At 42.1% G+C, this 18,089-nt stretch overlaps 1 protein-coding gene across 1 annotated transcript in view; it reads left to right on the forward strand.

Moving 5' to 3' along the window:
* Positions 1-17,753, forward strand: part of arhgef28a (Rho guanine nucleotide exchange factor (GEF) 28a) — a 50,440-nt gene extending 32,687 nt beyond the window's left edge. Inside the window, 14 exon segments of the mRNA XM_030743018.1 lie at positions 1,310-1,450; positions 1,620-1,870; positions 1,959-2,084; positions 2,192-2,309; positions 2,453-2,707; positions 2,808-2,884; positions 2,991-3,169; positions 3,281-3,372; positions 3,736-3,921; positions 6,289-6,524; positions 7,219-7,266; positions 7,892-8,410; positions 10,257-10,542; positions 14,821-17,753. Coding sequence (XP_030598878.1) covers positions 1,310-1,450; positions 1,620-1,870; positions 1,959-2,084; positions 2,192-2,309; positions 2,453-2,707; positions 2,808-2,884; positions 2,991-3,169; positions 3,281-3,372; positions 3,736-3,921; positions 6,289-6,524; positions 7,219-7,266; positions 7,892-8,410; positions 10,257-10,542; positions 14,821-14,990 — 2,684 coding nt within the window. The 3' untranslated portion in view covers positions 14,991-17,753.
* The last annotated feature ends 336 nt before the right edge of the window (positions 17,754-18,089 follow it).

An 18,089-nucleotide genomic window follows, 5' to 3' on the forward strand; every position in this document is an offset into this window, starting at 1 on the left:
GGGGAACAGGCACAGACTCAGGACAGAGACGCAGACATATCACAACACTAGGAAATAAACTAACACAAAACGCTGGGCCAACGGCCCAGGACATGACAATAAGTAGTTTAACGCCTATTTTTAATATTTAAATTAGACTTTTACAAAATCAAAAGCAATTCTGTTGAAATCAAATAGTCTTAACAAAGGCAGGATAAAGGCTCAGGGGTTGAATACTGACCTAAATGTTGTTTGGTCAAAGAGGAGATGCTTTGGGGAAAATGCACTGAAATGCAGTGATATCTGTGTTTTCCTGTAGCAGTTGTGTGTTTGTGGATCACACGTTTGGTGAACCATTAACATGCATCTCACAGTCTGTAAATAAATAAACTTCCACTGCTTTTAGACATTAGTGTAAGACCCACACTGATTCTAACTTTTAAATTATGCCCTAACATTCTTTAAATGTTTTCAGTATTAGGTTTCTGAAAGGTGATTTAGGCTAGTTTCAGGGTTATCAAAGCATTTGTGAGATGTTTTGTTCATTCCAACTTAAGGTCAAAACATTAGTGGAGATTTACCTTAGAGTTAAGCACTTTGCAAATATGCTTCCAATGGTTTTTGTTTTCCCAGATTCGGTCCAGTATTTGAAATCCATTCAATCCATTTTCGTAACCGCTTAACCACTCTGGGGTCACAGAGGGGCTTAGAGGCCAGGCACGCCTCTGAGAGGTTGCCAGGCCATTACAGGGCTAACACAGAGGCACAGACAGCTAGTCACACTCACATTCACACTCACAGCCAGTTTCTCTAACAGGCCTGTCTTTAAACCCATGCATGCACAGGAAGAACATGTAAATGTTCCCCCTGTTCTCCCACATTTTTGGCCTAAATCCTTTATTGACATAGCTTTTCCTGGGAATATACAGTTGGAGTGATTAACACATTTGCTTGGCAAGCGAAAGGTTGCTGGTTTGAATCCAACCAGAGGAGGAGCATCTGGTGCAAATTTTTGCCAAATCAAGCACGCAGAGCTACCTGTTGTGTCAACTCCTCGTGACAAGGGGCAGTCACAAGTTAATCTTTTAATCGTACAGGAATATTATTTGCGATGATAAGCATCCAAACATTCTTTGATCACCTCATTAGAACTTGTAGGTGACGTTTGACAGTGTTGTGGGGACAACAGCTGCAGAAGCAGCTACTGAGCAACTGGGATGGGTAAACATGGAGAGCACTGTCTCTTTTTTTAAGTTACAGAAACTCAGGAATGAAACAAAAACGGACAGATTGCATTTAAAGTGATTTGTATGCCTATTTCCCTCTATAGATTCCATAGACTCATATATCCACAGTGACATATCAGCTGATTCAGTGGAATATGAAGCTGAATCGTGGAGCCTGACGGTTGAGCACAAGTTCTGCAAGAAGCAAGACAAACGAGCTGTCAAGAGGCAGGATGTAATCTATGGTAAGCAGATGTTGGTGTTGTGAAAGGCGTCCCCTGGAATACTTTATTTTCTGCATGTGTCAGGATTTCTTATGTAAAATTGTCAAACCACACAGAATAGTTTTAAAATTGAGTAAGAGACTCAGCTTTTGAGCATAATTTAATGCACGTTCTGACCCTATTCTGGCAGAGCTGATGCAGACCGAGCTTCATCACCTCCAAACTCTGCACATCATGGCCGAGATTTTCCGGCGAGGCATGAAACAAGAAGTGCAGCTGGACACTGAAGCAGTGGAGCGAGTCTTCCCCTGTCTGGACCAGCTGCTCCTCTTTCACCACGCCTTCTTTGCCGCCATGAAGGAACGGAGACACAGCTCGGCCCAGCCCCAGGGGCACAGGAACTACCTCATCCAGAGAATAGGAGACATCTTGCTCCAACAGGTTAGCTGATCTTCTGGGGCAACCTTTGCCTCAGGTGTGGTTACTGGATTATGGTTCACGTGTGATTCACTGGTTGTACTGTCTGCAGTTCTCAGATGAGAATGGAGAGCAAATGAAGCAGGTATACGGAGAATTCTGCAGTCGTCATAATGAAGCGGTCAGCTTTTTCAAAGAGCTCCAGCAACATAACAAAAGATTTCAGAGCTTCATCAGGGTATTTAACATTTTTATCTTGCTTTCAAAAAAATAATTGAATTAAAATAGACTCACTCCCTTTCACCTCACTAGATCTGTCATAATTGTTATACCTAATCTTTAAAGCAACAAGTCAATAATTCTTTGGTGCGACGGAGGGAAATCCCAGAGTGCATCTTGCTGGTAACCCAAAGGATTACAAAGTACCCAGTGCTGCTAGAGAGGATCCTACAGTATACTCAAGGTCAGTCATCTACTGCCCTCTGCTGGCTGCAGGCTCTTATGGCCACTACACTTAGGTGCTGGGAAAAAAATATGTACCTTATTTCAGTTAAAACTAAACAATAAAATCCTCTTTGAATTTGTTTTTCCTTTTCCATCCATCAGAGGAAACAGAGGAGCATGCAGACCTTTCGAAAGCCCTGGTTCACATTCGAGAGGTGATAGCGGGCGTGGACCTGAGGGTCAGCGAATATGAACGGCACCAGAGGCTACAGGAAGTGATTAATCGCATGGAGAATCGCAGCGCAGCTAAGCTGAAGAGCGGACACACCTTCCGCAAGCAGGATATGATGGGACCCGGACAAGTGCTCAAGCACCAGGGTGTGCTCCTGTGGAAGACCGCCACCGGGCGACTCAAAGGTAATATTGTGTGACTTCATGTGTTATTTTTCGATGAAGAAGATAAATGATCAGGCTGGCGATCTAACATTTTCTTTCTGCCTGTCATGATTTTCCACAGACGTCCTGGCCCTGCTTCTCACTGACACACTCATCTTCCTCCAAGAAAAAGACCAGAAGTACACATTTGCCACTGTGGTACGCATTAAGTACTGAAGCAGGAGAGAAACAGTCAGCTCTCCTGGCCGTTACTGCGCCATGTAAAGATGATTTATTTTTTCTCCCTTTTTTTTAATGTGTTCAGGACCAGAAGCCTCCAGTGATTGCGCTACAGAAGTTAATAGTTCGGGAAGTAGCAAATGAAGAGAGAGGAATGTTTTTGATCAGCGCCTCAGTTGCCGGACCAGAAATGTACGAGGTCCACACATCGTCCAAAGAGGAACGAAACACGTGGATGAGGCTCATTAGAGAGGCTGTAGAAAGGTGTGCACGAGGGGAAAGTTTAAACTGATGGGAAAAGGAGGATTTTTGAGAAGTGAATATTCAGATTTTATGATGTGCACGCATTGGTCTAACACTCTCGCCTCTGCTTAGCTGTCCGGAGGAAGAAGAGGAACACACAAGTGAATCTGACGAGGAGAAGCGAGCAGCTGAGGCTCGTTTTCAGAAAATCCAAAAGCTACAAGGTATTTAAAAATGTAGAAATTTTACACAGCACCCGACGTAACAAAATGTGGGATATCTAATGTGCCAATTAAATATAGGCCTACAATATGCATGCACCAGTGACAAAACAGTGCTGTGAATCACTGCACAACCTGTCACTCGTATCTGTTTAGCCACAGATTCAACCTGTTCAAACTGTAGAATATTGCGTGTAGTCTTGTGCAAAATGTGCAAAAGTAACAGACTGTTCTGAAAAATGTCATATATGATTTTGCCATCTTCAGCTGTCATTTAAAAAATGAGCCAAAGGTACTGAGGAAAACTGTAAACACAGTAGCTGTTAACATTTTAAACTTCTTGAACTACATGAACTTGTGTACCAGAGAGCCTGATGAGCCAGGATCAGCAGATCTGCTCCAGTCTGGCGGAGAAGCTGCAGATCTACGCACAGCTCTCTGTTCTGAGTGGGAGGACGGAGGCTTCGCTAGCTGAACCACGACTGCTGGTCCAGCCGCACTCAGAGGAGCCACCCCAGGCTGCTGTGCTGCTGGCCGCTGCTCTGCAAGAAGGTAAAACATTCACATGCACCGTACACTGCAGCAACCATATGTACATTTGTACCATCATTGCCAAACAGTCTCCAAAAGTTATGCATCAAAAGTGAATGAGTGGTGACTGAACTTTTTCAAAAGCACTTGTAACAATAATGCACTACTGCTGAAAGCCTGCACTTCAATGCCATCTTGATTGTTTGGTTTAAAATCCACTGTGGTCATGTAGAAAGGCTGAATCACACACAAAAGTGCCATCATCAAAAAAAACCTACTGCGCTACAGTGCTGTGAAAAAGTATTTACCCCCTTCCTCATTTCTTATTTTTTGCATATTTTTCACAATCTCATGTTTCAGATCACCAAACAAATTTGAATATTAGACAAAGATAACGCAAGTAAAAACAAAATGCAGTTTTTTAAATGCATTTAAATTGTTAAATCATAAATTAATTGTGATTAACCACATTCAGTGTCACTAACTTCACCCAGGCCTGATTCCTGCCAGATCTGCTGAATCAAGAAATCACTTAAATAGAACCTGCCTGACAAAGTGAAGCAGAAAGATGTCAAAAAAAAAAGGGTTACAAAGGCAGAAAGGGTTACAAAGGCAGTTCTAAGCCTTCAGGACTTCAGTGAACCACAGTGAGAGCCATTATCCACAAAATTACTCAAATAGTCGATGACTCATCCAGAAGGTCACAAAGAACCCACAACAACACCTGAAGATCTGCAGGCCTCATTTGCCTCAGTTAAGGTCAGAGTTCATGATTCAATAATAATAAAGAGACTGGGCAAAAATGGGATCCATGGGAGAGCTCCAAGGAGAAAAAACCCTGCTGACCAAAAAGAACACAAAGGCTCGTCTCTCATTTGCCAAAAAAACATGATCTCCAAAACTTTTGGGAAAATATTCTGTGGACTGACGAGACAAAAGTTGAAATATTTGAAAGGTTTGAGCCCTGTTACATCTGCATAAATCTAACACAGTGTTTCATAAAAAGAACTTCATACCAAAAGTCAAACATGGTGGTGGCAGTGTGAAGCTCTGAGGCTGCTTTGCTGCTTGAGGACGACTTACTGCAATTGATGGAACCACGAATCCTGCTCTCCACTGGAAAATCCTGAAGGAGAATCTCCAGCCATCAGTTCATGCCCTGAAGCTCAAGAGCACTTGGGTTATGCAGCAGGACAATGATCCAAAACACAAAAGCAAGTTCACCTCTGAATGTCTCAAAAAGAACAAAATGGATGTTTTGGAGTGGCCTAATCAAAGTCTGGACCTAAATCCAATTGAGATGCTTTCGCATGACCTCAAAGAGGCTCAAAGGAGCCAAAATTCCTCCACAGTGATGTGAAACTGTCATTAAAAGACTCATCATATCCCAATCTTGCTGCAAAGCGTGGCAGAACCATTTATTAGATTTAGAGGGCAATTAAGTTTTCACAAAGGGCAGGTAGATTTGGATAACTTTTTCCCTTAAAAATGAAGTCATCATCTAAAAACTGCATTTTCTATTTACTCGGGGTATCTTTGTCTAATATTAAAATTTGTTTGCAAAAAAAAAAAAAAAAAAGAAATCAGGACAAATACTTTTTCACTGTAACTGTAGGAATCCCACATATGAACAGGAATAAATGAACGGGCAGTCCCCGAAGACCTCAATACTAGAACCATTTTAACCCTGTCATGCAACGACAGCAGGAACAGCAAAGAGCTAGTTTCTTGAAGAAGTTGCTAAATTTTAAGTAATATTTGACAAAATAACTATTTAAGATTAAATTTTAAGCGTTGTATTAGTTTAAATATGATTTAAATATATATTAAAAATCACTAATGAACAAAAGGAACAGCAAGCAACACAACAGCTAACGCATCTAATCATGTAACTATTGAAGAAGCAGAAGATTATGGAAAAGTTAAAAATGAATTTTGGTTAAAATGCAGTATTTATGCTAAAATAAAGAAGGTATTGTAAAAGTACAACGGTGAAAGTTTATCACATTTGCCTCTGCAGCCTCTCTCTCTCTCATCCACTGCCCCCACTGCTCTGGCTCATTCTGCAGCCCTGCTCAGCTCTGCTGCTCAGGCCTGAAGCCCATCAGTTACGGCTGCGCCGCTCTGGATTTCACTCTTTATTTGCTCAGATTAGTTCTCCACAATCTGGACTCTCTGCTCGGTTCAGCTACAGCTTCCTCACAGCTCTGCACTGTTCTCCGTCGCACAGTTATGAGTAATAACTTGGTAGTTCTAGTGTTAAAATTGTTACCTCAGTTGGATTATGTTCTAATAACACAATTTCCAGTCCTATCACTGATGGTTTCAGTATATTCAGTAATGTTACCAGTTTGACTTTTTTACGCTGATTTTGTTCATTTTTCGCAGCTGAGAACCTGAAGACCATTTTATCATCCAAGGCCTGCTCACCGTCGAGTCACAGCCAGAACTCTGACACAGACTCTGTGTTTCCTGTCAGCCCTGCTGTACCTGTCGAGCCTTCAGACTCTTCTGAGGCCTCAGCTGAAGACCTTCAGGCCAGTGATGGGAGCTGGCCTGAGGCCTTTGTATTTCAGTCCACAGCTGACTTTCAAAAAGACTATAGAAGGGACACTGACTTGAAGGTGCATGTCCTGGTGTTTAAAATGGATTTAGCTCACAAGAGTTCTTGTACAACTTCATGCTATAAACACAGATGATACATTAAATGTGTTTTTGCATTAAATATTGATGCAGGTATAAGGGGTAATGCTTTCCTCATTGCTGTAGCTGTTGTTGATGGAGGTCTAGTTGTACTGCAGAGGTATTACATTCCTTTATGGGCTGCAACTGAGCACCACTTTTTTCCATGTCTTTACAGATGTGTGGCTCAGGATTGTTGCTTTAATAATTCAGTGCACTCTATTAGAATTACATTTTGGTCTTAATCTAATGAATCATTGATGGCTTCATAATAAAGGAAGTCCATTTAGTTTCTTGAGGTATTGCAGCATTAAAAATTGATGTGGGGACTTATTCCAATTACCAACAGCCGTGCTGCTCTTTGCAGCTTTTTGTGACCTGTGAGGTAAATTACTCTGATAAGAGAGAATAACTTTCTTATCAACCACTGAGTGATAATTTAACCCTGAACAATGTAGTAGAGAGCCACACATGGCCTCCAGGGGGCGCAGGCGTTCTATGAATGCAACTTCAAAACTTAAAACATCTTGAGTTCCTTTTGTAGCTAATTATGTAGATGTAAAATCATGACTTTCATACATGAAAACCACAGACCTATTAATCTGTGTTACTGTGTTTGACTCTGTCCATTAACAGGTGGCTCAAAGTGTCCAAAACTTGACTCAGTTGCTGTACAGCCTGCAGGTGAGAGAGTGTTCCACGATACACACCCACTAGCTGTTTTATTTACCTTCCTCATAGCCTCCTGTGTTCTCAGTATGAGCAGATACATGCTATATCATACTCAGCTGGGATGCAAGCTTTCATATGCCAACATACTCCAGTTTCAGTAAACCGAAGCAGCATTCTGCTGGAGCTACAGGAGCTCCTCTTACTGATCTTTTTTCTGCTGGGAGACATAGCAGGGTCTTTTGTTTCGCTATGCACCCGCTCCCTCTTTGGTATAAGATGTAAATTTGTGTGAGGAGACTATGCGTGTATTTGCATATGACACGTGTGCGCACACTTCCCTATCGGTTTGTGGTTTTGATCACAATGTGATTTTCGTATTCAAAGTTTCATCTTGTGTATGAAGTTGAAAACCACAGGTGTAAAACGGCAGTGGCTTCCTTCCACCACGTGAGGAGATGCTGTCACCTTAATGCATAAAAATTTAAAGCCATCAGTGGAGCCTTCATCGCAGTTTCCGTCACATTTTGCCATTCAAATAGCCAGCTGCATGCAGTGAGGAGGCACATGTGGGAAAAATGGCAGTTGATCCTTCGCATTTTCATGAACCCATCACTTTAACCTTCCCTCTCCTTGCCAGGCTGCAGTGACCATCCAGGACAGCTGCTATGAGGTCCAGAGGCTCCTACTCCGAGAGAATGGCCGCCCTTCCCCACATGCTCAACGGTTGCACCTTCCAAGCATCCGGGGTAGCAACCTACAGGATCAGGAGAAGCAGCGCAACCTGGAGAAGCAGAAGGAGGAGGTGGCGGTGGCCCAGCGGCTCCATGAACGTCTGCGCCAGGAGAAGGAGCGCTGGGAACGAGAGAGCCAGGCTAGGGAGAGCCAGCAGGGGGAGCAGGAGATTTGGTTGGAGCAAAGGGAGAAGCAGTGCCAGGTGGCGGCAGAAAGGCTGAGACGTGAGCGTGAAGCGCTGGATGAACAGCTGGAGGAGTACCAGCAGAACCTGGAGCGGCTCAGGGAGGGCCAGAGGAGTGTGGAGAGGGAGCGTGAGCATCTGGATAACCAGCAGAAGCTGCTCCAGACGTGTAGGCATGGGCCTCAGGACAGCCTTCCCACTGTGATTCCTCACATGGTCATCCCACTCGATGGGCAGCAGGTACTGGGGAAGCACAAGTGATAACTCCTTCTTTTGCCAGTGGAATTTGAAAACAACTTCTGCTTTTGAATCTTGAGTGCTCAGTAATGCTCCCTACTAAAGCTCTTGACCTTGAGGTAGATATACAATGTTTATGGAGTATTTCCTGGCTAAAATCATTAATGAAGAGCTTTTCTCAGGCAGCTATCAGCCTGAGCTGCGTTGGTTCACTCATTTACACCAAGCAGCTCAATCCCCTCTTGACATACGACCTGCGATAATGAGAGCAATTTCAACACCATTTGTCTTAGTGGTCCAGCAGCTCCACTCACCAATAAACATCTTAATGATTGATGATAATTAAACCATTGCAAATAAAAGCTCTGACAAAATAATTAAAACCAGAGGCGCACAGCCTAAGAAACCAATCAATTGTGACCAAAAGGGCTTAGATTATTGACACTTTGTTTGAAAAGCACTACAGCAAAATGTCCTACACAGCTGGAAGGCAGAGAGGATAAAGGGTGCACTGTTCTCCATGCCCTTTAAGTCCCAATATACCTCACATGGAACTGCAGCAGTGGTGAAACTAATTTAGCACATACATCCATCTGAACCTCTGTTGGCTTATGGGGTTTGTGTTGCTCTGTTCAGCAGGTGTGACTGTTCAAAAGACACACAGAGAGCACTCGAATGGACAGACAAATGAGCAGGCTCAGGTTTCGATATTCCCTCTCTCCCTCATTAATTTACACACCACCACCGCCACCACCTTGGGTTTTTGCAGGCTAGACCTGCTGAGGCTCTCCTGGCTTTTTGCAGTCTTATTTATTTCCATTCATCTATTTTAGTCGGCGCAGAGGCTGCATTAATAGCAGCGGTTTAACAAAAGCGTGCCGAGGCAGCGGAGGTCCTAATGTTCCCCTGCTAATGTTTTAGCCAGAGGCAGCGGTTCATAGGGTCAGAGACAGATCAAATGACCCACACACACACACACACACACGACTCTCTGGTCGCTTCTAATTAGCTGTGCTGCCTGCACTCAGCAGAGGAAAGGCCATGTTGATGTGTAGATGAGACAGGAGAGACGGTTGGTAAGCGAGGACACAGGGAGGAGTCCTAAGCAGCCCGCAGTGATGCCTTTCACCAAACATTAAAGGATCACTTTACACAAATGGCAGCATTTCCCACATTCACCTTTAGTTTATTTACTTCTCTTTTTTGTATTCTCTCAAGAGTTTTGCCATTACAACGATAAGTGAGTCATTTGTGGGGGAAAGAAAGTCAGCAATGGAGTGTTCTTTCAGAAACAGCCGCTCCATTTTTCACAAAAATCCACAGAACAAACTGTGAGCAGTTTTTGTGGAAATCACTTTCTCTGGAAGAAATTGGCTCTACAAAAACTTCACCGTGAAGTCGTTATATTTTCCAGAGTATGAAATGTTTCAGTACTGTGAGCATCACAAATGAAATTTCATACACTTTCATTATGTTGGAGTGGAGACTCAAAATCTTTGAGAGAGATTTTATATCCTGAACAATTAAAGCCAAAACAATTACATAGATCTATATAGATGTATATAGAAAAATCTTTGTGTTTTTGTAATAAACAGTAAAGGAGAATTTTTTTTTTTGTCTTTGACGGGTATGTCAAATGTGTTTCCTGGTCCTTTATGCAAATGTATAAGTGTATTTCAAAGGTGGAGTGTTGACAGATTTCACAGGTGCGAACACCATCCAGCTGTCAGCATTCATTATTTGCTCTCATCCAGGAAAGAAAATGAGCTTCCTCTTCCTGCTCTCGCTGTTCTCGATAGTCACCTTTCTACTCTGGAGTTAACTGTGACATTTGCTCCCTCTCCCTCAGGACTCGGCACCAAGTCAGTCCGGAGACCACGCCGGTAACGGCTCTGTGTTTGTGAACGAGGCCGCATTCGCTAGCGCCAGCATCAACAACCGCCATGTGCACCACAGAAAAAATGACGCCAGCACACACAATTGTCTGAACACCCTGCTGGCCCGATCTAATGGCAGACAGCCCCCTGGAGCTAAAACTCCCTGTAGCCAAGACTCAGACTCCCAGGGATGGATGATGGGGACGGGATACCTCTACAGCCCTGCGGGAAGGTTTGGGCTACAGCATGCAACCAGTGGTAAGAATTACCACAAAGTTCTGTTTAAAACCTACAAAGAGAAAGAAAAACACAAACACAAAGGCAGCTTGGGCCTCCTATTCTTGCTTTTGTAGCCATTTGCTTGCTCTACTAAATTCTTGATACTGATTTCCAAGCAGATCAACAATTACTAAATTTAATATGTAAGAATTTGTGTTTTAGTGCTAATAGCGCAGTACTATCTGCATTTACCTCATGTATTTGAACAATAGTGTACTGTGGTATCGCCCTGTCAACATAAATTAGAAATCTGCTACCTGTGAGAATGTCAACAAACCCTCTGCTTACACTGGTTTCACCCATGTATGTGAGAACCTGCTGCACACGCAAACACGCTGCGCTCTCAAGGCTGTTTCCCCGGTGAGGCCTTGTCTGTCCTTCCACCCCCCCCTCCTCCCCCACCGCCTCCACCTGCACCAGTATCGAGCCCTGAGCCCGAGCTTGCCACAGGAAAAAAGAAAATCAATGCTTTCTCTATCTATCGACTGACTTGGGCAGACAAGATCATGTGAATCACAGTTCGCGGGCGATGGCTGACTGATTGGGACATCGATCTGAAAAAAAATCTTTGCAAAACTCATTACAGCGTGGCTTGTCATCGCATCAGGTGAAAAGGAGGTGGCGTGGGTGGGTGGGTGGGGGGGGTGAGAGATGCAGTCACAAATTAATCTGTGTTTCGCTCGAAAGGTGTCAGCTACATTCCCATGTTTGCCCATCCCCATTCCTAATCCATTCATCAGCGTGCTCGTTTTAATACTCACAGCAGGCGGGGAAAATTACAGTTTACATTCAACCTGTCTCTCAGCCCTCGTAAAAACAGGGTCAGTGCAGCCTATGTGGAGTTCCTGGTATTGTTTACCCGCTTACAGCAGGCAGCACAATCTCTGTCATTGATCAGCTTATTAACCTTTCCTCATTATTGAGCACATGTGTGCTCCACTGAAACCTGAGTCACTTGTTAACAAGCCCGGGGTGGATACGTGGCTGCAGTCTGCAACGCAGGGCGTGTTCCAGCTGATATGTAACCACAAGGCATTCTGCAGTGGGTCCCATAAGGGCTCCCTCAACAGTTAATAAAATACCCAATCTCCACATAATTTCCTGTTCGATTGAAACCTCTGCAAGGAGTCATTCTTGTATTTTATGTGCAATCTCATATTTTAAGAGCTCTCGTGTGATCTTATTCTGGGTCACACACTGCCTGGTATGTGGAGGAACCTGGTATCTCCTTTTTTTCGTGTGAAAAGAAAAGGAATCTCTTTCAAATGCAAATTTCCCATTGTGCTGTCAGTCACATGGATCAAAATATGATCTTTCTTCTCATCCTCCCCTGTGTGTGAATGTTTCCTCTCATGCACACTGGCGCGCGCACACACACACACACACACACACACACACACACACACACACACACACACACACACACACCCTTTTTAATTCTGCAGGTTTCCATAATTCGTTTTGGTACAGTGTAATCCTGGAGAACCAGTTGGATGGAATTTTTTGAACTGACGCTTCATCTGGTATCAGGTTTTTGTTGTTCACCGTTTTATACAAAAGATGCGAGCTTTGTGAGGAGGCTGAGGAAGAAAAGAAAGGTGAAGCTGCTTCACTTTCTGGTATGTAGACAAATTGAAACCTTGCACAAAGTGCTGCAGGAGGCAAAAACCTGCTTTGGAACTTTGTACTAAAAACAGCACAAAGCACAGTGATGTTTGAATAGGTCAGTCCTGCCTCATCAACCAACACTTAGAAAACAGTAGACGTAACACAATAAAAATAATGCAGCGCACAACTTACGAGCATTTTTTGCAAAGATGTACAACTTAATTAAAGCTCTCTTCTTAGGACATTTTACTGCTTTCGTTATAATATTGGTTGCATGTTTAAAAAGAATCCTATATAATTTATTTTGTGGAAAGGTGTGAAAGGACTGTGTATCACTTCTATGAGCTTATATAACATGATTACAGCACATGCTATTCATGAATGATTAATTTCCTAATAAACAGTATCCAACGGTTTGGCACCAACACATTGCTGTCAGTCAATGTGCTCACAAAACTAAACGTTTGAAGAGAAAAAAAAAAACTGGCTCTAGAAAGAACTGAGCTCTCAGTACCTGAGGCTGCAGCTGTAGGCTGCAATAGATTTAACTAGCTTAATGCAGCCACTTCTTCAATCAAACCAGAGCTCATCTGCACTGAGACAGTTCATATTCTTCAGTTCAGTTCATCTGCATCTAGTCAAATGAGTCCTAATTATATTTTAGTTTACTATTGTTTATATGTCAGAATTCAAATGAAAAACAAAATCCAACATGTTTTTAGTTTTATACAGAGATATCTCCTACAAAAAGGCTGAAATCTGCTAATGCAATAAAAAAAAGCAAAAGTAAAAATCACACAGAGTCAGTTTGCTATTAGTCTGCAACTGATTGCGGTCAAGTTGGCAATTATATGAAATATGCAGATTAACTGTGATAAGAAAATCATGAATCTGTTGTCGTGTAGGTGACAACTGTCGGGTTTCTGCTGCTACACTGTCCATTTTTAAAACTCATCTTAAAACTAAAAATTTATACTCGTTGGCCTTCAACCCAGCGTGAGACATCGATCTTACCTGTTTTAATATATTATAGTTTTTATTTATTTTTAAATAATTGCTGTTTTTTTTGTCTTAATATTTTTACTCATTTGGTGTACAGCACTTTGTATTTGCTGTGGCTCTTTTAAAGTGCTTTATAAATAAAGTTTGGTATGGTAACGGCTAGAAAAACTTTGCTGCTGCTGCTCATGGGTGTGTGTGAAATCCAGTTTCATTCAGGACTAACTATGAAACAGGAATTTCTGAGCTTTTCCCTGTTCATAAATCGTCTTAAACCGTCAGCAACCATTGTGTATCATGGTCATAAATATGTACAATTTAACAAAAAGACAATATTCCTGGTTCTGCTGTATTTTTTCCACATGCTGCTTTAAGCCGTCCTCAAGTTCAACAGTGTTAGAAAAGTGCAATGCTAAATTGCTAAAGTGGATACTTCTCTTTGTACACTGCTTTCATGTAGAGTGAACACTTGTTTTTGTAGGGTTTGAATTTTGATGGGTCAAACACTGGGAGTTTAGGGCTTTTTGGCCATTGTGAGTGCACCACCCTGGTACTCATGGAGTACTTCATGTAGCCGCAGTTGATAATGTAAACACACTTATGCACTCAAAATAGCGAGTTTAAGTATGAGACGCAGCAGTAGTGTGTGTATTTGCATTTCACTGCTGTAGACAGAAAATAATACCATCCTGTAATAGCCTTGTGTTTATTGCACTTCAAATGTTACACAACAATTTTGTGTTTTCTGTAAACAGCATGCATTTTCTGTCTAAGCTGTGACATTATTATTCAGTCTTAATACTTAATGGATGAAACTCTAAGACGGAGATTGAGTATTTTTTTTTTTTATCTTTGATGTCTCATCTCAGCAGAGGCCCTGCCTATGTGGTGGCTAACAGAGCTACTCTGACAGACTCTTATATAATTAATCAAACAGACACTTTCCTACAGGGACACAATGAGGCAATTTATAGTTCACGCCATCTGTTACCATGACAGCACACCTGCCCTAATGCTAGACAGCACCCGGATGTCAAAAGAACGCAAGCGTAGCAGAGACAGTGATAGTTACCGCCTACAAAAACATAGCCTCTTTAAGACCTAATTGACACTGAGCTTATTAATCCTTGAAAATGATTATGAGAGCAGCACCCCACAGGCTCCTAGGGATACAATATTTTGCTCGGAGAATACTTCAGCAGACCATATGGTTGCCAAGTCGTGGGTGTTAGCATTTTCATCTATCATTTCTGGTCCCTTGTCTCCTCCTCTCCTCTCGTCCAGCATCACTTGTGAGGAGGCTGATATCGCTGAATCCTGACAATTGATCATGTCGAGAAAGGTACTGATAAAAGTGACACGCCTGAGTTGAGGGAGTATGATGCATAACTCGAAATTCTTTCTTTTCTTTTTTTTTTCTCATTTTCAGACAAGGTGTAGGAGGGAGCAGCAGGCTCAGCAGTGCTTGATCTGTATACTGTTAGTGATTAGATAAGTGGGCTAAACAATTAGGCCGAGCTCCATGTCCCGTACTGTGGGATAATTTATCAGTGGTGAATAAATGATGAAGTCTCATTGCTGTGTGTGTTTTCAGTGTCAGTAACTGTATTGTGTCTACAAATAATGATTTTTTTCCTTGCGCCCACTCAGATCACAGCTACAATGGGGAGACCTGGTCATCAACAGCAAGTGGAAGTGACCCGTATCCGCTGTGCCCACATCCCAGTGACCCTCAGCTGGACCTAAGTGTGCTGGTTTCCTTGGAGACCGACAGCGGAGGGGAGGGGGAGGGCAGGGAGGAAACTATTGTGTACCTCTGAATGTTGATACATTTCAAACTCTAAAAAGCCACTCGGTGAAAGACATTCATGAAACATCATCAGTGCTGGATTGGGCTGCCTTAATAAAACATTTCTGTTTTGTTTTTTTTTAACATTCATTTTTCAGCATGCTTTTTTGTACCATTGAAAGGTTATTTTTTATTTTTTATAAAGAGTTACTGGCAACATGGAGCGAGAAACAGACTGTCTTACTTGACGTGCACCTTAGCTCAAGACACCATTGGATGTTCAGTGATTCTTTTTTTCTAGTTTCTTTGTCTGTGTGTGTGTGTGTGTGTGTGTGTGTGTGTATATGTGTGTATGGGTGTGTGCGTGTGTCCATATATTGACTGTCAAGTCCCCTGTAGCCCTTTTCCCTTTTCCCCTTCTCTGCATTTTTTACTGTCTCTCCCTCGCTGCTTTTCTCGGGTCCCGCACGTCTCGCCCCTCAAGCGCTATATTTATTATTTTTCCCATTGAGTGAGAAAAATCATATACTCCATATCAGTGAGACATCACCCTGGATCTCTCAAGTGGGTGATTGTCTTGCCTTGGAGTAAACTGTCCCTCTTTCATTCATCAGACAGGTGCTGTTTATTTACTACCTGAGAGTAATGCGAAGCACAGATCATTAGAAATGAGCGATGAGATCCGACGACATCAGTCCTGTGTTTTGCAGATTTGCCATCTGATGCCATCATTTAGTTCCTTTTATCTGAAGCATGTTTTCCTTGTTAAAGAAAAAAAGTGAGCACAGATACGGTTTTAGTGAGGATGTTACAGCTGTGCTAATGTGTCAGTTTTATCAGGAAGTGGAAATGAGAAATGAGTTTTTAAGGACTTTTTTTAAGCAATTTTTTTTGTATGTAAAAACATGCTTGCTCAAACCGTCTTCAGCCCTGAAGTCAAAATTTAGCCCAGCCCTCGGGATGGTCAAATGGTCCGTCAGTCCACTGCTGGAATATCTGAAAAACTGTTGGATAGAGTTCCAAAATATTTTCTAAAGACGTTTGTGATCCACGGAGGAGAAATTCTGTTTGACACTTGAGGTTTTGAGTGAAATGTCTTGACATGTATTGGATGGATTGTCATGACCCTTGGTACAAACATCTCCTCAGGGTAAACTGTGAGAACTGTGGTGATCCTTCAGCATTTCATCTAGTGTCAGGTTCCGGTCAAACATTAAAAAGTGGCGATAGACAACTTCTCTAAGATCTCTTCCTCTAACTGGGGAGAACAACAACTCACTGATGGCTCAGTCACACTAGAGTAAAAATAGGACAGCAACCTCCTTGTGACTAGGAAAAATTTATGGTTGTCTGGTAATTGCATTGATGGCATTCAGAGACCAATTGGAAGTAGTTGGGGTGACCAACTTGTGCAACACCCTCAACCTGTGGGAGGGAGGGTGTTGCATTAGTCGCACCTGTCTCCACATAGTCACAGATTTGCACTGCAATCACTCTCAGACAGATTGGTGACAGTTTGCAAATAATTAGCATTTAAAAAATAAAGACACCGATAGACTGCCAACACACTGCAATCAGTCTGAGTTAGTCTATGCCGATGAGCAAAACACATCAGTAGCATGTCTCTTTTGCAATTGGCACACAAACTGGTTGCCAACTGGCTGTAGCCTAGTTATATTCCTATATAAAAGCAAGGTTGCCGAGTTCCTCTGTCATTTTGAGTTTAATTGCCGTCCTGCAGCAATTATGTTACTATTTGTGGAATGATTTCTGTATTTCAGTTTCAAATCTATGGCTGTACTCTGAATGTAAGAAAATAATGTGAATTTCTGTGTATGTAGACCGCAACAAATTTGCAACTTGCAGATTTGCAATTTTTGCCAATTTACAGTTGTATTATCACAAACACACTGCATGTAATTGCCAACTTGAACCCATCGTGCTCCGACAGCAGACTGTCTCCGTCTTATCGCCGTCTTGAAGACATCAACTACCTGCGAGTGGGCACAGACCCGGTCCTCGTCTTTGAAGCGACCATCTGAAAGACAAATGAGATCACAAATTTAATGCACATGGTTGCAGTCATTTTGGTTCTCCATCCACAATTTTCCCTAGAGTGACTATCACAATGGGGAAAGCGCTACCTGTTTTTTGGTTGTCCAGATTTTGTACCAGTGACAGACAGAATTGTGGAAAAGCTGTGGAAAGCCTTGGACCCTGCTAAACATCAACATGTTTGAGCATTTATTCACTGAATGTTGCATTTAGTCCCAAGTACTACAGCGCTTAAAGTTCAGCCTCATGCATGTGCGTGCAGAGAAATGTTGTTTTATCTTTCTTTAACTTGATAAAAAGCTCCTTAAAGCCTCACAGGGTGGAAAATGTCCTAATATAAATATTCTTGCAAGTGCCCGTAACAATAAGAAGTTGCCTTATTGATGCTCCTGTGCTCTGTGCTGAACTATTACACTCGAATATTCAGCTAGCATTTACATATTGTTTCTCCTGAGCATTTTTTTCTGTAAAGAATGTGCCAATGCTTTAGGTGTCTCCTGATGTTTTTTTTTACAAACACTATAACATATGAATCAGTTTAATTTCTATCATAGTGTAACAGGATCACAAGGCAGTGGCAGTATTTTGATGTGATTTAAGTACCATGTATATAAAGTATGTGCTTTTATTTATTTATTACAAAAATATTTCATCTTGTGCATTGTGAAGGGTTCTGTTGCACAAAGATGTGAACTGTGTGTAACCAGGTCTGTTTTCTTGTTTCGAGCTCATGTGTTGTACATTCATGACTTTATTGATAAAATTACCTTTAAAAGAATTTGAAACAGTGCCTTGTTTTTCTTTGGGTTGTTTAACGGGAGCTCTGTGACAGGGTTCATTACAATAAAACAGCAAATTAGTTGAAACATAAGCAGAAAGCTCAGCATGGGTACCAATATCACTTCGGTTTTTATGTCCTTGGTCTCCATGTGCAGTGTCTCCAACTGTGTAAACAGATGTGTGATTGAGCTTCCCATTCAGCTGCCAGCAGTGACAGGTGGCAGACCAGGTGCGTGAATGTCAGTGATTTCCTGTCTGAGCGCACTGCTGAATTGCAATCATAAAATTCACTCCA

This window comes from Archocentrus centrarchus, chromosome 12 (genome assembly GCF_007364275.1).
Source record: "Archocentrus centrarchus isolate MPI-CPG fArcCen1 chromosome 12, fArcCen1, whole genome shotgun sequence".
Lineage (NCBI taxonomy): Eukaryota > Metazoa > Chordata > Actinopteri > Cichliformes > Cichlidae > Archocentrus > Archocentrus centrarchus.